The 26,524-nt window shown below is 38.8% G+C and overlaps 1 protein-coding gene across 2 annotated transcripts in view; it reads left to right on the forward strand.

The window, feature by feature from the left end:
• The first annotated feature begins 3,616 nt into the window (after positions 1-3,616).
• The window catches only part of LOC120514965 (phospholipid phosphatase-related protein type 5-like), a 164,185-nt gene continuing 141,277 nt past the window's right edge, over positions 3,617-26,524 (forward strand). The window contains exon 1 of one of the 2 annotated variants that reach the window (XM_039735626.1): positions 3,617-4,384. In XM_039735626.1, the coding sequence (XP_039591560.1) occupies positions 4,154-4,384 (231 nt within the window). In that variant the 5' untranslated portion in view covers positions 3,617-4,153. The remainder of the gene's footprint in view (positions 4,385-26,524) is intronic. The other variant, XM_039735625.1, reaches the window with a different exon arrangement.

Consider the following 26,524-nt stretch of genomic DNA (forward strand, 5'->3'; position numbering starts at 1 on the left):
GCTCTCCCAATCCGTCTACTAATGGTACCTAATGTGGGTCTGCTATTTTGTTACATGTTTTTCATATCACCTTGATACACTGAACAGACACTGACATCCTTTGCATGAAGTACCTTTTGTCATTTCTCAACAGGACAATACCTAGCCAAACATGGCAGGCAGTTCCTGGGAATGCCAATGTGAATTGAACACCTAGTCTACTACAGAATATGTGTAGAACATTCCAGGACACCAACAATATGAAAAGTATTGCTAACCAGGAGGAGCAGTTGCTCTGTATATGAATTATTGGTCAGGCATGTTATCTGTTGTGCATGCCAGTTTTATGCAAACAGAAGTGTTTCTTCTGGATGTACCTTTTGTCAAAAGAAAATAGTTTTTGTTAAAAGGTCATTGGAATAATCAAGAATATCTATTCTCTTTGTTATTGTGGAAGCAAAGTACAGTGTGCTTTCTATGTAATGTGGCTTACACTTTAATCTATTGCATCTCCTCTCTCCTGTATTAGTATTGAAAAGTGTAGTTAGGTGACTCTGTATGCTGAAGTAACATGGTGTACCCTGGTGTCGCAGTTGTGAGCCCTCACAACATGACTCTCCGAGTTTTAATCCTGATCAATGACCTGAATTTATTAAAGTTGTATGTTGTTCCTGTATTTCTGAGGGGACTTCTCCATCTCCTCTGTTAGTTGCCAGTGCTAAGTGGACCTGTTGTTATTGAGAGTGGGTTTGCCATGAATATTTACTGTAAAGGAGCAGCATCTTGTCCAGAAGTAGTTCATGCCTTGTGCTTGACACTGCTGCCCTCATCCTAGTCTGAGTTAAACTGATTTAAAATCATTGAATAGATGGATATTTGTTACAATATGCAGTGGGTATTATTTCTTTATCAAAGTAAGGGCAGTAAATTTCATTTAGTCTCATAGTGCACAGCATTACACACACCTTTCTCACCTCCATTTTCAATGTACTACCTTCTTGTGAATGGGCCTTTACTCCAGTTCACCTTCTGATTGTAGATTTAATAAACCTGAGCAGGAAGTGGCCATGTTTACCCCACACTTGAGGTTCACCTTTGCTGTCATTTCTAGGCTCTCTAAACACTTTCTGATGTGCTCAGGAATTCTCTGTAGTGTGCTCTCGGGTGCTCTGGGGTCCCACTGCATTACTGAGTGTTAACCTGTTTTTAAAGTAACTGATGTCCAGACCTTTCTGTGGGCTGTCTGTCCTCTTGAGTTTAAACTAGAATACCAGTAACAAAATTGTGTAACAATATACTGTAATCAATACAATCAAATATACTGTAAATTAAAATAAGATACTTGCCACTGAGAACTATCCATTCATCAGTCCATTCTTTGTAAATAGCTTTATCTATTACAAGGTTGCTGAGCCTACCTTGGAAGCTTTGCGTGCAAAGTAGAATTTAGTCCTGGGCAGAGCACTGCTTTATTGTAGAAAATAAAGATGGAGACTCCTAGACTCATTGGGATTGTAAGTGACTTAAATCTGCCAATAAACCTAACATACATGGCTTCAGGTTATGAGATGAATCAAGAAGATCCAGAAATGACCCAAGTTGACTTGTCAAAAATGTGCAAAACCTGTGCATAACTCAAATGGAAGATGAACTTGTGCTCCTGTAAGCAAGGAGCTCTTATCATTGTGAATATAACAAAATTACATTTACATTTATTTGCTTAGCTTTTATTCCACGCAACTTACAAAACGTGTCAACATAATCAAGGAAACATCAAACTGAAGAAATGCTTGGGAACAAATGTTACAAGACACGGTTATAAAACTGATCACCATGAGTGAAGAGCTCAGAACAAAATACAAGGCAGTTACAACAACCCATGTTACAAAAGCCTATCAGTAAAAATCAGCTTAGTTAGACATAATTCCACCAAACAAGAGAGTCTTCAAATGCTTCTTAAACCCATTATAGGAGACATAATTGTGAATGGAGGTGAACAACTATTTCATCCGGCTAGGAGTTACACATTAAAGAAGTCTAGATTGAATTCTGATGACCCACAGAGGTACAGTATCATCACTAGACACCGTTAATCAGCAGCCCTGAGTGGTTGAGAAGGAGCATAGGACCTCACAACACAAGTGTCTCCATATATATTGGTGCTGACCCGTAAAATACTCTATAGGTAACCATCAAGGACTTGAAATTAATATACAGACCCAATGTAGTGATCTGAAAAAAGGAATGATGTGTGCCAGCCTTGGCTTGGTGATACATGGCAGTTGTCCTACCAGCAAATAGTTGCAAGAGTCCAGACTTGACAAGACCAAAGCCTGAACCAGGAGTTGTGCTGCATAAGTACAGTTTGATGTTACAGATGTTGTATTGAGTGAATCAGCAAGATCAATTGACAGCTGCACCATGTTGACCAGAAGACATCTGGTCACTGATCAACACCCCACAGGTGTGTACTGACCTTGTGTACCTTACTATAGAAGTTGATTTGTCAAACATTTGTATTTGACTTTTTAATCCCAGATTTCATTTATTCAGTTTCTAAACCCAGTTATTACAGTACTTTGTTGCAGGAGCCTTCAGTCTCTCCTGGCACCATAAAGCATAAGACAGGGGACAGCATTGGAGAGGGTACTTGTCTGTAACTGAGTACACAAATGCACATGCCCATAGTTATAACTACTGTGTCAAATCACAGTTATTTTTCAGCCTAAGCTGTATTTAAATCAAAGCTTGGACTTCAACCCACAATGTTAGAACACAAAGTCAGTAGTGCTAACCACTGTGCCATCATGCCTTCTTTCTTTTTTTAATTAATTTAATTACTATATGGCTCAGTGTGCTGTCATGCTTTATAAAGGCACACATTACATTGCTGTGTAAAAATATTGTATATGATGCGGTTAGAGATCTCAGAAAGTCTTTAATTGTCTAAGGTTAAGTAGCAGTACTGACAATTAAAAGAAAGTTTAATCTCTTGTAAAAATTGACCTCAGTGAGACGTTTGAAAGCCGCTGACATTTTCTTAATGTACTGGCCAGCCCATTCTTATCAGTCTTCAGTGCCACAGAAGATTCAGTTGAATGTGTCATACAGTAACAGATTGATCATTTCCAGGTATACGTCTAAACAATTATTAATTGTAAAAGTTTGAAAGGAAGAAGTATGAAAACCCCGAGACATCAACTTTACTTTACTGTTCGGCTAGCTGCAGTTTTTTGCAGGCGGGTGTCTCCTCTTTTTTTCAACTGACCAGGAGCATCTTTCTCACTATATCGTTGCTTTTCAGATCGCTTACGTAATGTCGGCTGTTTATTAAAAATGAAAAGAAAAATGAGATTGATAGGTTTTTATTACTACAGAAAATTTCAGATGAATTACACAGACATCGTTGTGTCTGGTCCGTGTCCCATCGTTTCAACAGACGCTAAGCAAAACCGCGCACCTCTCATAGGACTTTACAATTAGTCTGCATCTGCAGTACATATTGCCATTATGAAACTATTTTTAATAAAACGTAACTATGTGCTTTACAGCTTTTTGTTGGATTAGATCAGCAGTCGAAGTCATCCCACGAACTGTGGATTCGCTCGTCCTCGAAGGGAAACTCTTGATACATCGAGTCACTGGATTCCTGAAGCACCTAAACTCGCCGCTCCTCGTCAAAGGAATGTCGGCTGCCAGAATTTTAGGCTACATTGCAGACTGAAGCAACTGATCGACATCTGTCAAACCGGGAGCTTGTTAGACACGCGGCCAATTTATATTTTGTCCGGTTGTACAAATCTGTGCCGGGCGGGAGCGCGCGGACGTCAATCAAAGGGTTGCTGAAGGCGGAGTGCACTCTCTGCGCTCAGCTCTTCCCCACGCGCGTGTCTGATGCTTTTAAATCCTCCCACTGTGTTCAGCTGGAGAAGCTCTGGGAGCGACAACAGAAAAACTCCCCATTCGTTCGTACAGTGCGCGCGCGCTCGCTGGCTCGCACGCGTCCTACTGCTTTTTTTCCTTCCCTTTTTTCTTATGGAATTGCATTTTCTAACCTAAAGCTGGATGCAGAACGGGCACGAATCAGGAGGGAGCAAAGCCCCGGTCGTATTAGGGAAAAGGAGGAGAGAGACAGACAGTGGTGCCTTTTGATGAGTGTGGATTGCATTGTTAAATGTTCTTACCTTATTCTTTCACGATCATGCTTTATTTTCAGCTGGTGATAATGGCAGGGACTGTCATGCTGGCTTATTACTTCGAGTACACGGACACTTTCAACGTTCACGTCCAAGGATTTTTCTGCTATGACAGCGCGTACACCAAGCCCTATCCTGGACCAGAAGAAAAAAGTGCCATCCCACCAGCTCTGCTGTTCTCTGTGGTGGCTGGCGTCCCGGCTCTTGTAGTAAGTTATTATTATTATTACTATTATTATTATTATTATTATTATTATTATTATTATACAACATAAGGTATATTTGTTCCCTGATGCCTCCAATTAGGTAGAGTACATTTGTTCTATAGTTTGTAGAGCAATATTTTGCTTATTTTGCAGCCTTGACAACGGTGCTTTAAAGGCACTTGATGCATATAAGAATTTAAATAACGAACATTCATGACACGAGATGGTACTTTATATTTATTTAAGGGAAGACCGATCGTCATTTTGAATAATGTTTTATTTGTTTAATAACCTCTGTATTACTTAATGTTTTCAGTTATATATTCTACATCTGTCCTGTTTCATCTGGGTATGGCAATGATAATGGGCTTCCTCAAAATCGTCACAATCTTCCTGAAAACTACCTAACGTTAATTTGTAGATTTAAAAAAATGATAGGAGTGACTCGCAGGAATGAACTTTCTTTTACTCTCAGACATAGATTGTCATTTATCTTTATTCCACTTCTAAACAAAACGAATCAAGCCATACGGTGAATATAAAGTTATAGCGTATTGCGGCTATATACAGCAATGCAACAGTGAACCTTTTAAAATAGAATAATTACAATATGCATTAAAAGTATAATCTATCTATCTATCTATCTATCTATCTATCTATCTATCTATCTATCTATCTATCTATCTATCACATACTGTATGCACATTACTAAACTGTAGGCTATAAGTACAATACTATATTTACTAATTTCCATTTTTGAGGATACACATACGGACACATATCCATATATACATTAATTTCGTAGTAATTGCAGCATCAAAATCAGATTCTCTAATTGTGAATGTACTCCTTGTTTTTGCAAAGGGTTTCACTGACACATAGATGGATTATGACAGTTTGTGCACAAAGGCTTTTCAAAATGAATCTTAGAATAGTCAGTGCATAACGAGCCCTGTATCAGTAATTATTTTGGATACTGTATATCCTAACCACATACCATATATATTCATTTTCATCAGTTAGCATGCTTTTTTATCTATCCTTTTTGCTTAATTTTATTTTGAGTTGCTGTGAGCAGGAGCCGCATTCTGGATTTACCTTAGGCAAGTTGTTTATAAGCTTAGCTTTGGTGCTGCCTCTAAAACACCAGTAATTTGAGATGTCCGTTCAAACTGCATGGACGTTGGCCTGTAAAAGGAATTCTAAAAAATTCTAAACAAAGTGTACTCAGTTACTGGATGAAAATGCGTTCTCCAAGAAGTTGTGTAAAAGACCGAGTTGAAAGTAGTAATCTGCATTGCTTGTGTAGTGTGGTGTGGTGGTTAAGGCTTTGAATTTCAAACCCTGCAGTTACGGGTTCAACTCCTGGTACTGTGTGACCATGAGCCAGTCACTTCACCTGCCTGTTCTCTACTTCAGAGTGAAGAATTGCATCTTTCAAATGTTGTAATTAGCCTTGGATAAAGGTGTCAGCAGGTAATAATAATTGCTTTTTACATAATTTGAACATGTAATGTGCTTAATTGCCCTATGTTACTTTTATATGTCTATGAATGTTAGACAATGTGTTTATTTTTCAAATGATTTTTAGTAATTACAATTGCTTTAAAATTTAAGAAATCAAATTATGTGGATGATGAAGTAGTTCAATCAGAGTATGTGTTGTGGGTCGAAGTGATATATCCATCCATCCATTTTCTAACCCGCTGAATCCAAATACAGGGTCACGGGGTCGGCTGAGCCAATCCCAGTCAACACAGGGCACAAGGCAGGAACCAATCCTGAGCAGGGTGCACGAAGTGATATATATATATTTTTTTTTAATATTCACACTTGCTGCATGACAGGGTTTTAGCTCACTTTAAGTCTGATTCAAATTCTTGCTCTAGTGGCTTTTCTGTGAAGACTGCATGTTCTGCTTGTGTGCATGTAGGTTTCATCCAAGTATTTGGTTTTACCCCAGTTCAAGACAAAGTAGGTTAATTTCTGACTGAATATTTCCCAGGTTTGAGTTAGTGTGGTAAGTATCTGTGTGTTCTTTGTGGTGGATAGGCGCTCCATCCTTGCCTCATTCTTTCTTTATATCCAGTGTTGCCTTAAAAAGTTCAGACTCTCCATTATCCTCAGCTGGATAAAGCTGTTTCAGAAAACTGAAAAGATATAAAAACAACATTTATGCTATGTGGTGATATCTTTCAGGTGTATAGTTCTATTCTTGCCACAGTGAAAACTCTTTTAATATTTTTATTTGTAAAGACTGTTGTATAATTTTCTACCTATATGTGTGATTCAGTTTGCTCAGTGTATTTAAAGGCTTGTGGAAAAGATCACTATACAAATTGGCACATAAAATGAAAGCTAATAAGCTTATAAATAAAAATTACAGACTTGGATGGAAAATAACATTCATGAAAGATAGGAAAAATATAATCAGATCAAGTCAAGTTGGGGAGCATGCACTGGTACAGCGCGTTGCCGCACCCGCTAGACGACGAAACAACTCGAGATCCCGGTTGGCAACCCCCAAGGCAGACACGCGGTCCAGTCCCACCCTCCAGAAATGACCTTCTATCTGCTGCAGCCAGGTGTTACGTGGGCGACCCCTTGGCCTGGTCCAGCTACTCGGGTCCCCAACAATGAGGATCTTATGAGCTGGATCACCCACGGGAAAACGAGCCACATGGCCATAGTGCCGTAACTGACACTCCTTCACAATGCAGGTAAATGTGCCTCATTCGGGACTCCATGAAGAACTGCTCATTCAACACAACACAAGTCAAACCAACGGTACCCAAGGATTTTCCAGAGAGACACAGTACCAAAGGAGTCCAGTCTTCGTCTCAGGTCACTGGATAGCATCCATGTCTTGCAACCTTATAGCAAGACAGGAAGTACCAGGACTCTAAACACTTGGACCTTCGTCCTTTTGCATAGATATCAGGAGTGCCACACACCCCTTTCCAGCGAAAGGAAACATAGAAAAGTTTATTACGAGTTAACTTGAAAAACAAATCTACTCTGTTTTTATATATAGTGGCTGTGTAAAGTAGAATCTACATAGTAAACCAGTTTGTCATAGGTCTGCTGAGAATAATTTTTACTTTAGTGTTTACTTTATATAGTACTTTTCATAGAGGGCAGCTCAATGACCCAATGGTTGCTGTGTTGCCTCAAAGTGCCAATGTCCTGAACTCAAAGCCCACCTCAGTCTCAAGTGCCAAACTGGTTAACTTCAGAGCAATGACATAGTGTAATCATTATTGGTTCCCAGAAGAACCATCCATATGAAGGTTCCAGGAGTAACCTTTATTTAGGTCCCTAACAGGTTCCATAAGTAACAAAGAATAGATAACAAGATTTGTGAAATACCAGTGGGTTCCTGATTATAAAGAGACACTTGATGCATACAGTAACAAGGGCTAAATGTGGGTTTTCTTAATCTGCCAGTATCCTGCCTGGTAGTCTGCTATACATTAAACATTTCTGTTATGAGGATGGCACAGTGGCGCAGTGGTAGCACTGCTGCCTCGCTGTTAGGAGACCCGGGTTCACTACCCGGGTCCTCCCTGTGTGGAGTTTGCCTGTTCTCCCTGTGTCTGCGTGGGTTTCCTCTGGGTACTCCGGTTTCCTCCCACAGTCCGAAGACATGCAGGTTAGGTGGACTGGCGATTCTAAATTGTCCCTAGTGTGTGCTTGGTGTGTGGGTGTGTGTGTACTGCGGTGGGTTGGCACCCTGCCCAGGATTGGTTCCAGCCTTGCACCCTGTGTTGGCTGGGATTGGCTCCAGAAGACCCCCGTGACCCTGTGTTCAGATTCAACGGATTGGAAAATGGATGAATTTCTGTTATGTCCACATATTAGGAACCTTTTCAAAGCCTAAACAAACAATTTCATTTGTCAAGAACCCTTCACAGAATGAAATGGTGCATTATCAAGCATTGTTTCAACTAAAAACCCAACAACCCAGTAAAGTGCTATTACAGAACCGCTATTTTTAAGAGTGTGCATGTAACTTTTTCTTCCCAAGACAGGCTGTTTATGTTAACTGATGACATTAAATTGACCCCAGTGGAAATGAGTGTGGCTTATAATGGATGCAAACCCACTCCAGACTTTGCTTCTGCCTTCACTGCAGTGCTTCTGGGGTAGTCAACTCTTAATTAGACCAAATGGGGTTGATAATGGAAGATGAACCTTTCACAGCTTGCACAACAAGTAGGCAGTTTAAAAGGCAAGCGTTACAATCCAATCCTACTACCAATAGTCTAAATGCACATACCAGCATTATATTGTCAAATAATTAAAAAATAACTTATTCTTTTTTGACTGTATGTTAGATATTGTCAAAACCTGCATAACATTGCACCACAATGAAGTCCACTCCTGTCGCATGCATACACAGCCAACACATTCGAAGCTGTGGCAGTTTAAGTGATGCGTTTAGGGTCACAGAGGATATATTGGTGTTGAAATAACCATTGACCTTGTGTTTAGCTACTAGACCATGCTGCCTTCATGACTAGGATTTTTTTTTCTTCCTTATTTTCATGCTCAATTTTGCTGATCTTTAGGAAAAATATTTTTTTTGCAGAAAATTTACCAAGAGGAATTTTTAGGATGGCTTTGCGTTTAATTTTTCAGTAATATTGTTTATAAATTGGAAATTTACCATAAAATATTCATTAAGGATGAATGGGATCATTCTTGTTATCAAAGATTAAACATTTACATAATTACAGGTGCAAAAATATTTTTAAGGTAGAATAAACAACTGAAGCAATTTAAAATTAAGTAATGGTTTACTCTTTAATATGTTTCTCTACAGTAAAGGTTATATATGCCAATCTTATTTTAAATAATATACTATAGATAGATAGATAATGCATACAGTCTAATTAAAATTGACATAACTAAATCTAGTGAGCGGTTATTTTGTAATATCTAAAGGCTGCAAGTAAAGAAGACTATTGGTAGCTCTTCTTGAATCACAGACAAAGAATTAGAATTCTTGGCTCTGCAGGTTGACTAGGGTGTCATGCAGAGGTTATCAGACATTGTTTATGATAGCTAGCTTGTTAGTCAACATCTTTATTGTCTGCTGCTGCCCTTTTAGAGTCCAAGCGTGTGTCCAGAACAGAGCTTGTCTTCCTGATAAACTTATTATATCTATTGAGGTCTGTTCGTATGCAACTGCCACAACAAAATCAGTGTGTAAAGATGAGGATTATTATTATTATGCAGTATTATGCTGGTGCAGTGGTTAATTGTCTGCCGGGTAGCTCCAGGACTGTAGGTTCAATTTCCAGTCTCATTTCTAGCTTTGTGGGGTGTGGATATTCTTCCAATACATGCCTAAAGTTGTTCCACTTTTCCTTACAAAACTTAAGCAAATGTGTGTTACGCAAGCTAGCTATGACTACTATGACTACTAGACCTGTATGGGTGTATGTCTTGCCATGGTCTGGCATCTTGTCCAATGCTGGTTTCTGGGCTTTGCACCCAGTACTGTAAATGATATTGCATCAAGAAATGGATGAATATTTTGTTGTAACAAACAGAAAGAGATCTATTTGTACAAATGCTATATCAACCTACTAAAAAGAATCAGCTGGGCAAGTCAAAAATTACATCCTCCTACACACACATGCTTATTAAATTCATGCAGCCCTTTATAATTCTTAGCTACAAATTCAAAATTTTAAAGTGTCTAGGTTTCAGTATCAGTGACTCCTTTAGCTTAATTAAAAGTAGACTAACATTAATCAAGCAATATCCTGGTCTGGCAAGTTATTAAGAAAATAAGTGAAGGTGATGTATAAAGTGAATGAAAGTTACATAAAATAATAACTTATTTCTGCAAGACATTTATTAATTTCCAACTTTAAGAGTTTAGTCAAGTCCATGAAAACTCTATCTATCTATCTATCTATCTATCTATCTATCTATCTTCTATCTGTCTGTCTGTCTGTCTGTCTGTCTGTCTTCTTTTAGTGTTGATTTGGTAAACATAACCAAGCATGCAAAAGCATGTGAAACTATATTGCTTTGAAAATGCTTCAGCTGTTTTGTGGATGGACATAATTTAGTACCACAATTGTATGTGATTGTAAGTGGCCAGTTAGCTCATGACTGTCCAGTGCTTGCTGTGTATAGGCAAAGCGTTGTGTCCAGCAATCATTCCCAGTTACTCTCCAGACTGGAATGCATGAATACAGTCAGTGTGGAAGATTGGCTAAGGCACTGAACTACATTCATTGAAGGTGCTTGTTCATCTCCTACACAGATTCTAATATTGGTCACTTATTTTGCTAGTGGTTCTTTTTATACTTTATACAGTAAATGCAAATGGAAGTATGATTTTATTTTAATTATTCAACTTCATGCTTGCTGTGCTTTTGCTTGACTCCAGACCCATTTCATTGTCTGTAGGAGTTTGTATGTTCTCGCATTGTCCTTGTTGTATTTCTTTCTGGATACTTTGTATTTCTTTTTCACATGCCAGAGATGTATGTGTCAGGTCACCTGGCAATTCAAAAATGTTAAAATCCAGTTCTGCTGTTATCTGTGAGTGTTTCCTATAGTGGTTTGATGCCTCGTCTACTTTTGGTTCCTAATTTGTGTTTGATGCTGCTAGGATAGGCTGAAGTCCACTCTAAGTGTATAATTCAAATCAGGTTAAAATGGGTCAATGGGTGGATATTAGCCAAGCATATGTACTTCCATCCATCCATTTTCTAACCCGCTGAATCCGAATACAGGGTGCTGTGCTGGAGCCAATCCCAGCCAACACAGGGCACAAGGCAGGAACCAATCCTGGGCAGGGTGCCAACCCACCGCAGGACACACACAAACACACCCACACACCAAGTACACACTAGGGCCAATTTAGAGTCGCCAATCCACCTAACCCGCATGTCTTTGGATTGTGGGAGGAAACTGGAGCGCCTGGAGGAAACCCACGCAGACACGGGGAGAACATGCAAACTCCACGCAGGGAGGACCCGGGAAGCGAACCCGGGTCTCCTAACTGCGAGGCAGCAGCGCTACCACTGTGCCACTGTGCCGCCCCATATGTACTTTGTACTTTGTATTTTTATTTTCTTTAATATGTTTGTTTAAGAGAGTGGCACGGTGACGCAGTGGTAGTGCTGCTGCCTCACAGTTAGGAGACCTGGGTTTGCTTCCCGGGTCCTCCCTGCGTGGGTTTCCTCCGGGTACGCCGGTTTTCCTCCCACAGTCCAAAGACATGCAGGTTAGGTGGATTGGCGATTGTAAATTGGCCCTAGTGTGTGCTTGGTGTGTTTGTGTGTGTCCTGCACCCTGCCCGGGATTGGTTTCTGCCTTGTGCCCTATGTGAGCTGGGATTGGCTCCAGCAGACCCCTGTGTTCGGATTCAACGGGTTGGAAAATGGATGGATGTTTGTTTAGAAATGTAAATGTGTAATTATGTGCTTTATTGTTGCCATTTTGAAGCATTAATCTGTATAAGTGTTCTTAAACAGAGCTTAGTGAACTGTTATATATAAGAATGAACTGAATTATACTCAAAAGTAAGCAAATTATTAGCAAAATCTGTACACCTCAATATCAATGCAAATATATAATCAGCCAATCATGAGGCAGTAGCACAATGCAAACAAATGCAGATGCAGAACAACTTTAGTTACTGTTCACATCAAAAACCAGAATGGGAAAAAATGTGATCTCAATGATCGTCTCAAACTGGTTTCATGATCATTGCAATAAGTTACGTATTCTTTAGTGGCCTTCACATTCACAAGGATCTGAATCTAATGTGGTAGAATGGAAGATCTACAGCATAAACGTGCAGCTCACAAGTCTATGCAACCATGTCAACATGAAGCAGAATCTTAGTGGAATGTTTCCAGCATCTTGTGGAATCCATTCCACTAAGAACTGAGGCTGTTTTGAGAACAATAAAAGGCTGTAGCCAGTATTAGTATAGTGTTTCTCATATTTTACACAGTGAGTATATATATTAGTGTACTTTCAGAGACTAAATTGTAAATATAAACTAAATATTAAGTATAGTACATTAAACAGGGTTATACAGGACATCTTTAACAGTTAGTCTTGCTAAACTTAAGCTAGACAGATTTGTGGATTTATATACTAATGTGTAATTAATTTAGTGTGGTTTCAGCAATGTTGTTAATTGTCCGTATAACCCTGTATGGGAATTAATGGGTTTACAAAATGAATGAATAAATTGCCAGCAGCAAACACATGAGCAGTAGAGAGAGACAGAGGGACACTGTTCACGCTAAATGGCCATATCTTCCACTGTCTGACAGAGGTTTCCTTCAGTTATGAGGTGAAACTGCCAGCTTGTCCCACCTCTGGTTTTATCAGGGTGGACAGCTCGAGAGGGAGAGAGAGGGATTGTTATTCCCTCCAGTGACATATAGGAAACAATATGGGATGTCATCAAGCACTGCAGCCTCAAAACTTCATAGGTCTTGGTTAACTTCCAAAACTGAACAAATTCTATGTGCAATTTGTATGTTCTACACTTTAGTGAAGAAACTGAAAGGAAAATAGGCTGGCAACACCATTCTGTGTTCGATTCTTGCCTTTTATTATACAGTAGATTACAATTCTTGCAGTCATGCATTTGCCATAGTAAGATAAAATAAAGACTGATTGACTGGCATGCTATTGTTTATTTCATGCTGCATTTTGAAGCATTTGCATTCTACTAAATTTAGATTTTGTGAAATTAAACCTATTATTCTGTGATTTGCATATTTTTTCACATTTGCCATCTTTTTAGTTTCACTGTTGTTGAGTTAGTTCCTTCTCTTGGAGAATTTTCTGCATAGTTCTACAAGCTGTGCTCTGTGTTTACCTCCAAGTTACACTGAGTTCTGCTAGGACATGATCTACTCCTACCTTTACCCATTAATATTTTTATTTCTGTGTGTTTCATCAGTTTATACTATAGTATGCATGGATAAGATTTTTTTTTTAACGTCAGTGCCTTTTTCAGTTCACAGGTGTCTGTTATAGGCTTTCCTTTCTTCTTAGAGGTCCTCAATATATTCCGTTCATCTCTCTTTGATGTCTTCTGGGCCCCTTGGTGTCACACTGTTTTTATCCTTAATGTACAAGCAATTTTTTTCTTTTCCCATTTAGCTGTTTCATGTTATTTTCTTTACACTGCATTACATCAGCATTGTCTTGTTCACCTAATGCCTCAAGATTAGTGCATTTTCTTTTTTGCTGTTGTTCAGTGTGCCTTTTGCTGAGAAAAGTACTTGAGGGCACATGAGAAGGAAAGAAACCTAAAGTGACACCAAGAACACTATTCCTAAGGTTTATAAATGGAAGGAACTTGCACATGAACGCAAAATAAAAACAAAAAAAAAACATGGTCAGAGGAAACTGGAGAAAGTACATTTTTAAACTTTGGGCTGAGATCTAATGACATGATGATGAGGAATTAAAAGTAATACAAATTTTTGAAAGTGCGTTTCGAGTAAGTACATGCATTATCATCAAGGGTTTTGATTACCATGTTGTGCACACACTGAAACAATGCTCACTCTATGCACAATCCTTAAAGGAAATGGCAGGAAAAAGTAAATGGATGATGAGATGAATGGGAAAAATTCAAAGCAACATAAAAACAGTAATCAAAAATCTTATGTAAATGTAAAGTTGGAAGTCTGAAAATCAAAGGATACTATCACAAAAGGCACTGTGTAAAGATTTTCCAGCTAATCCAAAATACTAAATACTTTCTATAGTGTGACCATTTTGAAATACTATCACGATGATAACATCTTGTGTTGTGATTTCCCAGCATCATGCATTAGCAATAAAGGAGTGTAGTTGACAACAAGCTAACCAACAGGATACATGAAAAATACAAAATAATGCTACCTGTATAAATTAAAATGAAGATGTGAAAATAAATTCCCATAATGATAAAAATTAACTACTGCTAGAAAAGAAAAGTAGAAAATACTAAAAAAAGTGCCAAATGAACTCCCAAGTAGTCTAAAATTACCCACTCTTAACAAAAATATCTCAGTCCTGACTCTTTTTATTTGTAACTCCTAGCTGGCGGAATGAGTCCCTTAAAGTTTTGAAGACTCTTGTATGGTGAATTCTTCTCCAACTGATATTAGCTGTTGCCTTCTTATAACCTATTGTGAAACAAACAGCCTCAACACACACAAAAAGGTTTGGGGCAACCACCCATGTATTGTCCCTGGCTGCAAATGGGTTTTGATAGCGCACTCATGTGAGTCCTGAATTGAAGTGATGTGATGATGAAATGATGGCAGCTTTGAAGGCCTAAATCGGAAGTGTCATCTTCCATGGTCGGAACTGGAAGTGACGTCACCCATGACAACGGAACCAGAAGTGACATCATCCGTGCCTGCAGTGGGGTTGCCCATCACACCAGAACCGGAAGTGACGTCATTGGTGGTGCGTCGGCGCGTCTGCTAGGTTTTCCTGTATCTGGCCTGCAAAGATAACAGAAGTGGGATTAGTACACCGTGTCACCCCCTGGCATTGTGGGTAGTTACCTTACCTTGGTCCACTCAGCTTCCTCCTACTCGCACACGTGTGACACTATGAATTATAACTAGCTTGTAACGTGTTTTGAGTTCTTCACTTGTGACGATCAGTTTTGTAACCTGTCCTATAATACTTTTTTCTAAATGGTCCCCCGATTGATGTTTATTTGATTATGTTGCTTTGGATAAAAAATCTCTGCTAATCAAATACATGTTAATGTAAATTGTAATGCCAGTTTGTATACTTTTTACAAGAAGTGAGAAAAATTCACAGGTTTCTATTTTCTTTAAAATGTCTACACACCTTTTATTGAAACTGTCATACTCTATGACATGTACTCTATGGCATGGTGCATAAGCCAGTTTAACCCTAAATAAGAGCCCAGTAACTTAAAATCCAGGTCTTAATTTGTAAGAGTTGAACAGGAGAACCCAGAGGAAACTACACAAACACAGGAACCGTGTGTCAAACTATGCAAAGCAATGACTTAACTGGCAGTATCAAGGTTCAGTGGAAAAAGCATACAACTTTTTATTATTTTTGTTTCTTTTTATCATATTGAATCGATGGTTGATGATGTGACAAGCATCAACTAATAAATGAGAGAACTTTTACTGGTGACTTATGAAATGTTAAATCAAATCCTATGCACAAGTCCAAAATTCAATACCAAATCCAAAACCAGAACACTACACATAAAAGCTAAACAAAGAAAAATACAGAACACAACAGAAAAAGTATAAGCTCTTTCAATGTGTTATCAAGGAGCTGAGGACTGAGTAGAGTCTTTTATTAGTCTTCAGGAGGATGCCATAATTGTCAGCATACCTAATAGATAGCAATAATTAGTCAAGTCAAGTCAAGTAGAGCTTTATTGTCATCCTAACAATATACTTGCAGTACACAGTAGGACGAAATATCGTCCTCCAGAGTCAAAAGGTGCAATACACAAGATATATATATATATATATATATATATATATATATATATATATATATATATATATATATATATATATAACTATAATAAAAAGAAATATACTGTGTTATGTAGTGCTATGTAATCCAGAGAGGGTAAGGAGCAAAGAGTCCAGTGTGGAGGAGGGCAGCATGGTGTTTAGGAGCCGGACTGTCTGAGGAAAGAAACTATTGCACAATCTAGCAGACCTGCTCCTGATGCTGCAGAGTCGTCTTCCAGATGGAAGAGGAGTAAACAGTTGGTGGGAGGGGTGGTGGGGATCAGCCATGATGCTAGTGACTTTATGAAGGCAGCGTGAGGTGTAGATCTCCTGCAGACTGGGTAGTGAACTGCCAATAATGCGCTCAGCGTTCTGCACAATCCTCTGAAGGGCTTTGCGGTCGGAGGCATGGCAGTTTCCATACCAGACTGTGATGCAGATGGTCAGGACGCTCTCTATGGTGCCTCTGTAGAAGGTGGTAAGTATGGATTTGGGGAGGTGCACCTTCTTCAGTCGTCGCAGGAAGTAGAGACGCTGCTGGGCTCTTTTTGTAAGATAGGTGGTGTTTTGGTCCAGGACAGGTCCTCTGTGATGTGAACACTGAGAAACTTGGTGCTCTTCACTCTGTCTACTGTGATGCCATCAGTGCTCAGTGGAAGATGGTCAGCCTTGGTCTTCCTGAAGTCAACAATCAACTCTTTTGTCTTTTCAACATTAAGAGACAGATTATTGTCTTTGCACCAAAGTGCCAGCCGTTCCACCTCTTCTCTGTACGCCGCATCATCGTCGTTCTCGATGAGTCCCACTACTGTAGTATCATCGGCGAACTTGATAATGTGGTTTGTGTCAGAGTTGGAAGTGCAATCATGGGTCAGCAGCGTGAAGAGTAGCGGGCTCAGCACACAACCCTGGGGGGCACCTGTGCTCAGTGTGATGGTGTTAGATCTTAAATTCCCAATCTGTACTGTTTGGGGTCTTCCAGTGAGAAAGTCCAGAATCCAGTTGCAGGTGGAGGTGTTAAGTCCAAGCAGATTCAGCTTACTGATCAGCTGCCTGGGGATGATAGTATTGAATGCTGAGCTGAAGTCAATGAACAGCATTCTTACATGTGCATTGCGGTGATCCAGGTGTGACAGAGTCAGATGGAGTGCCATTGAAATTGCATCGTCAGTTGATCGGTTTGATTGATATGCAAACTGTGAAGGGTCCAGTTTGGGGGGCAGCTGGTTCTTTATGTGACTCAAGACTAACCGCTCAAAGCACTTCATAATGATTGAAGTAAGTGCCACTGGGCGGTAGTCATTGAGTTCCGAAGCTGTGGCTGTCTTTGGGACAGGTCTGATGATGGTATTTTTAAAACATTGTGGCACAACAGCTTGGCTCAGGGAGATGTTGAAGATGTCCACTAGGACATCAGTCAGCTGGTCAGCACAGACTCTGAGCACACGTCCAGGTATGTTATCTGGTCCAGCCGCTTTGTGTGGGTTGACCTTGGTGAGAGTCCTTCTCACACTAGCTGCAGACAGGGACAGGACTTGATTGTCTGGCGAGGGGGTGGTCTTCCATGCTGGTTTGTTGTTTTGTGTCTCAAACCTGGCATAGAAGGTGTTAAGAGCGTCTGGGTCGTTAACACACATACGCGGTGTGGCCTTATAATCCGTGATGGTTTGGATGCCCTGCCACATTTGCCGAGAATCTCTTGAGCAGGCGAAGTGATCACTAATTTTCTTTGAGTACTCCTGCTTTGCTAGCTTGATGCCTCGGGACAGGTTGGTTCTGGCTACTCTGAGTGCCACTTCGTCGTTGGCTTTGTAGGCAGCATCCCTTGTTTTTAGCAGCTTGTGAACTTCTGCTGTGAACCATGGCTTCTGGTTAGCGCGTGTTGAGACAGATTTGATGACGGTGACATCTCCAATGCATTTGTCAATGTATCCCGTCACTGCTTCGGCATATTCATTAATGTCAATGTGATGGTCAGTGGTCGCTGTTTCTCTGAAGACACTCCATTCTGTGCACTCAAAACAGTCCTGCAGGGCTTCAATAGCTCCATCTGGCCATGTTCTTACCTGCTTTATTACAGGCTCTGTCTTTTTATGTTTAAATTTTAGGAAGATTCGTTGGAAAATAATTAACAAATAAAGGCAACATGAAGTGAACTTAAGCAAAAAAGTGAAAAAGTTGGGGATAGGGTGGAGAATGCTTTAGAGCATGATGGCTCCTACCTTGTCGTAATTCATCTTTTGTATAGAAAGATCAAAACAGTCATGGCAGGCAGCCACACAAAGCACTGCACCATTTTATTACTTGTTTCTAGAAGAGGCTTTTTTAAACATGATGCATTTCCAAAAGACACTGAGATCAAGGCCAGGTTCAGTATGCTCCATGCAGATGTAAGGTTTCCTTATATATCAAATGCAGAAGGAGGCCAGACAGGAACTGCAATTGCTATGACACTACTACAGATAGTCAGACTGTAATATGCTCTAGTGGCATCTGCACTGGAAATACTGTATTGTGATTGTCAGTGACAATAGAGCACCTTTGATGGGGTGCAATGCGGTGTATGTATTCCAATATTAGGCATTTTACAAGTGTAAGCTCAAGAGACTGGGGGAGGATGGGAAGCATGCATGTTGTACGCTGTGAAGTTAGACTTTTTATCGAAAATGTATCTCCTTTTTTCCTGAGTACAATGGACATTGATGGATGATTGTTGCTGGATCCCTTGCTGAAATGGTGGCAGCCAGGAAAGGCAGGGGTACTTGAGGCTGCTATAGGGCAAGTTTGGTCAGGATGAGCCACGTAAATTTCTGTCACCATGAAAGCTTGCTGACTTGGCTGAACTTGAAGTTGTGAGAAGAGTGGATGACATTTTACCTGGCAAAAGAAAGAAAGAAAGAAAGAAAGGATTAGACAAAAGCAGAAGGGAAATAGTTATTATTTTTTAACTTATTTTTGTTCTTTTACCCTGGACCCTGTATCAGCTTGTATTATTTTCTTTTTATTATAATAAACCCATTTCTTTATATTTGTGGTCTCTTTGGCATTTTTTGGGTTTGGCCACATGTACTTTAATAGCAGCAATCAGAACTGCACTGCTGTCATTCAGTTATAATTGCATAATTGCTTACTTATTAATGTTTTCATTAATCAAATCACAGATAATAGTTACACTAATAGACTTGGTAGATATTAAGTTGCTTATTATTTATTCTGCCATTAATCAACCGATTGGCTGGTTATTTATTATAATTATTATTGTTATTACAAGTGGTAGTAATATAAAGAATACATTCACAATATTGGATCAGTTTTTTAATGGTAAACAACTTGTTTACATTAACAGGAAAAGGTGATAAAGATTTCTACAGTATGAAGTAGACATGCAACAGACATGTTTAATATAACTGACAATTTATTTAGCAACCATCAGCTGTTTTCTGGAATCTATTTTGTTAATATTATGATTGATATTAATTGTTTAATTGTGTTATATGATCTCATATGATAACAGAGTCAATGACAGTTATCTCAGCCGGAAGTATTAACACTCATGTTAGAGGCAGAGAGACAGCAATCCTATACCAAGAACCTACAGTATATAGAAACCTTCACAAAGCTCTGCTACATATGTAAGATATAACTAATTAAGCACACTGTCTACTTTTGTGGCTAAATAAACAAAATGCTAGATGACAGTTATTCTGTTTTAAGAGGAAAATCTTTAAATTGCATACATATAGCTTTATTTATTTGCTGCAATTCTGTAAAAATTCACAACTCAGTCTCCAGCTACGGTGCTCAGCCGTGTTGTTTTAGCAGACATTTGCCAATCGTGATGCAAGTTATTGTTTGATGTCTTATGAAAACATAGGTGTTAAAATTGACTTATATTTATTTAGTCTTCATATAGGTTTATTGGGTCATTATATTATAGATCTGTGTGCTAATCAATACACAACAATGTTACTGTTCACTGCAATGATTTGAGAGTATAATAACTCTATATAAAATCTGTTTTATTGATCAAATGAGTAAACCCATATCATAGTCCTTATCCTAGCTGTTGTTGTTTTGATTTTCCTTTTCATTTGTGAGTTTTAGTGCCCTGCAAGGATGATTTCAGGTTGACTGCAGTCTTCTAAACTGTACAGTTTTTACACTGTGACCTATAGTCATTTGTCACATTTTTTCAGATATGGAGTTCAGCATGTGCAGTGTCTGTCAAGTTAGGTTTTGACTTTGATTTTGGAATTAACACAATTAAAGTTTTATACCAATACTGTACATTTTTGCTTAATCATTTGTTCTTTATCCAAAGATCTTGCCCATACATTGTTCTTCTCTCTCTTGTTAAATTAATCTTAGCCCGAATGAATCTATTAATTTTTTACATTTAAGATTTTTCATTTAAAGATTTACCAATGTTGTTTCTTGTCCTAGTGTGTGGATATAAACACAGGGAACTTCAGTTTCTGCATTACATCTTGCCTGAAGAAGGGGCCTGAGTTGCCTTGAAAGCTTGCATATTGTAATCATTTTAGTTAGCCAATAAAAGGTGTCATTTTGCTTGGATTTTCTCTGCTTAATCAGCAATATTTTTCCTTTTATGAAGATAAATTTGACAATGCAACTTGATATTGATGATAGCAAAAAGCATTGGCAGAAAAGGTAAAGGATTGCTGTGTTTTAAATGTGAACTTATACCACTTAAGCAAAAGAAAATTTGTGTTAATGTACATGTTAAATGTATATAGTGTAACACCGTAGAATTATTTCTTGTGATTATTTAAGCTAAATTTTGAGGTAATGATTTCCTGTTCGATTGGCCGCTGATCTAAATTGACCAGTTTTCATGTCAAAGACTCAATCACTGATCAGTAAATTTACCATTCACAAAAAAACTATATTTTTTTCAGCATCTGCTTTTTTAAACTTTATGGTATTTTAGTTGTATAGTGCTCATTTATATGAGTTGATACGATAGTTGAGCTAACTCACGCTTTTTTGCTGCAAACGTCCTGTAAATAGAGAGTTAGTATGGCAGACTTTACTAGAGAGGTAGAAGAAGAAAATATTAGGCTTTACATTAAAGAGAGTGGAGTAATAAACTGAGAAAAAGGAATTGGAGGAGTCATCCCCTGCTGTTAGACCAACAACAAGAAAGCTACTTTGATGAATTCAGTGTGTTTTATTTTGTCCTTTGATTAAAACAAATACTGCTTGTCTGAGTTGTGATAGTAAGCAAGCTTGTGATAAGTGCAGCGGCTTATATTTTGAATTACAAAAAGAAAACATGAAGAAGAATTTGTAATTGTTACTTAGCAAATAATAGACTTGTTACCTTAACCTCAAAATTTGTCTGTTTTACTTGTAAGCATGTTAACTTTGAATCTTCTTGGTAAACATTTTATGAATATTTGATAGATATGCAGCTTTTTAAAGGTTTGTACTGTGATTATTACTTATTTGTGTGTGTCATACAGTAGACGTTTTCATAAGAAACAGTCAGTCAGTCAGTATCCAACCCGCTATATCCTAACACAGAGTCACAAGGGTCTGCTGGAGCCAATCCCAGCCAGCACAGGGCACAGGAACAAATCCCAGGCAGGGCGCCAACCCACCGCAGGACACCCACACAGCACACACTAGGTACAATTTAGGATTGCCAATGCACCTAACCTGCACCGGAAAACCGGAGCACCTGGAGGAAACCCACACAGACACGGGGAAAACATGCAAACTCCACGCAGGGAGGACCCAGGTCTCCTTACTGCAATCAGCAGCGCTGCCACTGCGCCCCCGTACCGCCCAAGAGATAAGTACATTATAGAAATAATTAAACAATATGACAACTTGTAATTATAAAAATAGGAACTTTTGAAAAACCCAATAAAAATAGAAGAAATCCACCAAAAAAATTTTATTGACCGCAATTGAACCACTACAACTTGCCTTTTAAGAGACAGTAATCCAAATTATCAATGTCTGAAAATTATATCCCGTAGAAGGCGTCCTCCTGTATGTTTGCATTCTTCCAATCTCCTGTTGAGGTTCCCCATTGATCGCTGCAACATCTCAGCTGGGATACCACGAATTTCGTCCTGTCAGTTTCTTTTTTAGAGCAGATCCAGTCTCTTCAAAGTTTTTAATCCAAGTTTTTATCGCTTGTTTCGAGGGAACCCGACCATGACGCCCTAAGATGAAAAAACGTCGGGACTCCCTCTGCGCACCTTCCAAACTATCTTTGTTTTTTGTGAAACATTTTTATGGCGAAAGCACGCTGTTGACCGTTCCACTGATCCATGATTACTAAATGGCAAGATTGTTTACAGCTCAAGGTCCCTGTTTCGCAGTGCTACCAACTGTACATGCCTGCCATTACGTATTTCAAAAGTTCCCATTTTTCTGTGTCACCCTATATAACGCTTATGGTCCATAGTTTAATTATGAAAATACCAAAGTTAACAATTTAATATAGGACATAATACTTCTAGGTGTCTGGTTATGCAGGAGCTTATTGTAAAAAGTGTTTTAAATGGATAAAGAAAAAAAATTGTAAATGATATTGCAATCAGCCAATTCAATAACATGAAATTGATGATTGGTATCAATCCTAAAAAAACCTGATTGAAGCATCTCCAATTATATCATTTACTTTTTGATTGTTTTATATGTAGAAAGCACGTTAGCGGCATGGCACCAGGCTGTGTCCTGGGTCTGAATTTCAGGCCTGTTTGCTAACCGTGTGAAGTCTGCATGATGTTCACATGGCTTATCCTCATAGCCCAAGAGTTAAAAGTATTAGATTAACTGGAAAATCCAAACTGGCTCAGTGTGTGTGTGTGTACATGTGTGTGTATGTATGGGTCCTATACAGGCCTGGGGCCTCATGTATAATTGAACTGCACTATAACATGGCGTATCGAAATGTGCTTACCAGAAAAATCCAGATGCAGGAATCTGTGCGCTCCAACTTCCACGTTCTTCGTTACATAAATCCCGATCAGCGTGAAAACTAACGCCGTGCCGCATTATGTAACGCCCAAATCCTCCCAGAATTACGCCTATTTGAATATGCAAATCAATATAAATCGCCCTTAAGCGCAGCCTTCTGTGAAAAGACAATGGGAAAAGCACGGGAAAATATAAGAATTTCAGCGAATACCAAGTGGAGGCAAAGGAAAAACATACTATTTGTTCAAATAAACCGTGGTATAATCAACAAAATGAAGTTGATCGAGTGACATAGCGTGTTGGAGAAACTTGAAAGCTCACATTCACAAAATCGCACAGTGCCGGAAATAAAAAGAAGTCACATATCAAAGTTGCCGTGAAAAGAAGAGTTGTGCCCACTGTCTGAGTGTCATATGAAAGCTTATTAGGGTACAGAGAAAAAGGCACACGGTGGGGAAAAAGCACGAAATGTCAACTTTAATCTCGAATTTTCCACTTTAATCACGTAGTTTATTTTGTCATTTAGTAGAACATTATAAACTTCATCTTAAAATCGTTTAATTAACCAGTTTCTCAAAATTACATCGTAATTAAAGTAGCACGTTAAATGCTTTGTATTGTATTTGATCTTCTACTGTATGTGATCTATGTGTGTGAATCACTACTTGCTTCTTAAACTGGCTCTCTTCCTCCAACTGGACACAGAGTCCATTACATTTGTGATATTACAGCTCTCTGAATAACTAAAATACTGAGATGTATACGTGATGTCATTTTCATGATGATAGGAGCTAAAGCACATTATTAAACATGTGTGGCCGCCCAAGAGTCCTTGCTTTTCTTTCCCCAAGTAACCGATCGCCACACAATCAGCTCTGTAATAGAAGTTAAGCCATCTGTAAGCTTAGCCGATTCTTCAAAACGTTAAAGAACATTGAAATATCTTCGTAGTACATGTTTAATTATTCTATCCTTCACGACACTCCCAGTGAAGAATATAGATTATTTAAATGAAGTTAAAGTTTTATGTGTATAATTTAACAAACATATTTTGCTGCATTTCACCTTAAAAATGATATCGTCATCATATGTAAATGCTTTATAAAGTGGCCCAGGTTGTGAGATATTATAACTGTAGTGCAAGTTTACAGTGGGGTGATTGTACTTATAAGTACAAACCTTTCTACAAGGAGCAATTGATTAAGTGCATTTAAAGTTCTTGGGATTAAACTGTTTCTGAACCGCGAGGTCTGTACAGGAAAGGCTTTAAAACGTTTTGCAGTGGCTGAGACAGCGTGTGCTTAAGCTGATACCGTTCCGATCAGCTGCTGCTGTGATTCACACTCAGATACAGTGCGAGTCCAGTAAGAGTAATATGGAAAAAGATGATCCGCTGTGGCAACTCCTAACGGGAGGAGCTGAAAGAAGAAGAAGAAGAAGAAGAAGTGAGAGTAACAACGCTAAAGCAGTTATGGTATTTGGAATACTATGGCTGTTCCCTGACCATTATATTGTTACGAGTTAATTACAATCAGATGCATTACACTAATAAACAATATGCGGTTAGTTTCTGTGTATTTATAAAGCGCGTCATGAAAATAATGAGTAATCACACAAGAACAGTACCATTGCACGCTGGGTGCCGCCAGTTTGCAAAACCGAGCGGAGTGCACGACAAGGCATGAGGTACCGTGGAAAAGTGCGGGCTTTACGCCAAGTGTAGGTTTTATACATCGCGATTTACGTGGAAAAGTTCTTACAACATTTCCTGGTTTATACATGAGGCCCCTGGTTACTGCCTTTTATCCAGTGCTGTCAGTATTGGCTCTAATTCTCACTCTGAACTGGATTAAGCAGCTTTGAAAAAGTTAAGTAGCCTATTTAAAGCTGGTTTCCTGTTTTATTAAATTTGATTAAATTATTGTAAAGTTTATGGTAGCAGTGTTAAACTAGTCTTCTTTGTTACATTACCTAATATTGATAGTTTTATCATGATATTTTAACTTTAATCCTTCCATCTAATGTGCAGAATACTTTGGGGGTAACAAGGAGGTCTTGTTAGTGCTCTGGTGTTGACTAAGCCCTGAAATCTTACAGCACCTCTATAGAATAAACAATTAGTTTCAGAAAATGCTGTAACTTGGGATGTGCATATCATAAGGAGATGAACTGTGACACACTCTGTGTTCTGCCAAGGGGAAAAAAGGGGACGTAAAAAATTCTTTTAGTAGCCAGACAGAAAAGCTATAGCAATTCAGTTATCTTGGAGTACAGGTAAAGGTCACCTTATAGCGGCACTATCAAACTACAACTTCTGGTGGTCACTGCTGTGGCCCTGATTGGACATCTACAGAGAGGGCAGTGGCTGCTGGGGACAAGATCAGCTGGCGGGACTAGACAGTAAGAGGTGGCCTGGAGTTTGTGTCCGAGTTCACCTGTCTGTCTGTCAGCAGTATCACTGTCTGTGGATTATCGTTTTGTTCTGGATTATCGCACCTGTATGGATGTAGATGGACTGCCTTGTGTCTGCCTGTCGTGTGAGGGAGGGAGAGCTCCAAAATCGCACTACCCCTTATTGTATCAGGACTACTAGTAGGATTGTTTATACATTACTGACAGCAAGCTGTCCCCTGGATTAACATTTCCTCCTTCATTCAACTTCATCGGTTGCCATTCACGTGGACAGTGTGTTGGACTTTGTTTGTATCGTGATTGTTGTTTTTGTGTTGTGTTATTTTTGTGATCACAAAACCTAGAGACAGTAACTTATAAAAAATAACCAAATAAGGAGATTCTCTGATGTCCAAAACTTTTTAATATGTTAAAATGACCTTGAAACAAAATGTATATACAGAAAATAAAGTTTTATCTGAATCATATCTCATAATAAAAACTATGAAACTTTGTACATTTGACCAGCATCACACAGAACACCCGCTTTTAATGAGCTATGCATACTTAGACACTGTGTGTTCGATGCATATATGGCTGTTTCATTATGCAGATTAAGGTAGTTGCATGTCATGAACCTGTTCTCGCAACCCTTTAATGTGGACTGTGACACAATAAGAGATTTTTAAAATTTACTTTTAGGGAGCCCTACAATTTTGCTTTACAAACTTTACGGGGGTGCAAATGGTTTAATTAAGGGATCCTTGACCCCTCTGACACCTTTGTCACCTTGTGCCCATTCAGTTGGCCATCCACTTCTTTCTGAACCGACTTATGATAATTTAGAGTCCCAGGGGCCTGAGCACAGTTCAGCAGCATTGGGAAGGAACTAATCCTACACTATGTGGTGCTTTAATGTTCTCCTTCTTAGTGTTGTCTGGTTTAAGAAAACATTTACTAACAGGTGACACACTCACTAAGCCACCTAATTTAAATAGCATAACATTTTCTTTCATTAAAAAAAAAAAAAATTATATATATACAGTCATTTTTTTTTTTTTGATGTGGTGTAATTCATTTTTGTGTGAAACCACTACATGTCTTAACTCATTATTCTTACACTTGGAATTATTCTGAAAACAGTGTTTATCTAAAGTCAAAATAATTACATCATAACTTGTAAAGCCTGACCCTATTTTTGAATGCTCCAGACATGTTTCCCCAAGGAGAAATGAGCAGTTACAAGAATGATATCTGCAGTCGTACACAATCAGAAGCATTTTTC

The sequence above is a fragment of the Polypterus senegalus genome, chromosome 14 (genome assembly GCF_016835505.1).
Source record: "Polypterus senegalus isolate Bchr_013 chromosome 14, ASM1683550v1, whole genome shotgun sequence".
NCBI lineage: Eukaryota > Metazoa > Chordata > Cladistia > Polypteriformes > Polypteridae > Polypterus > Polypterus senegalus.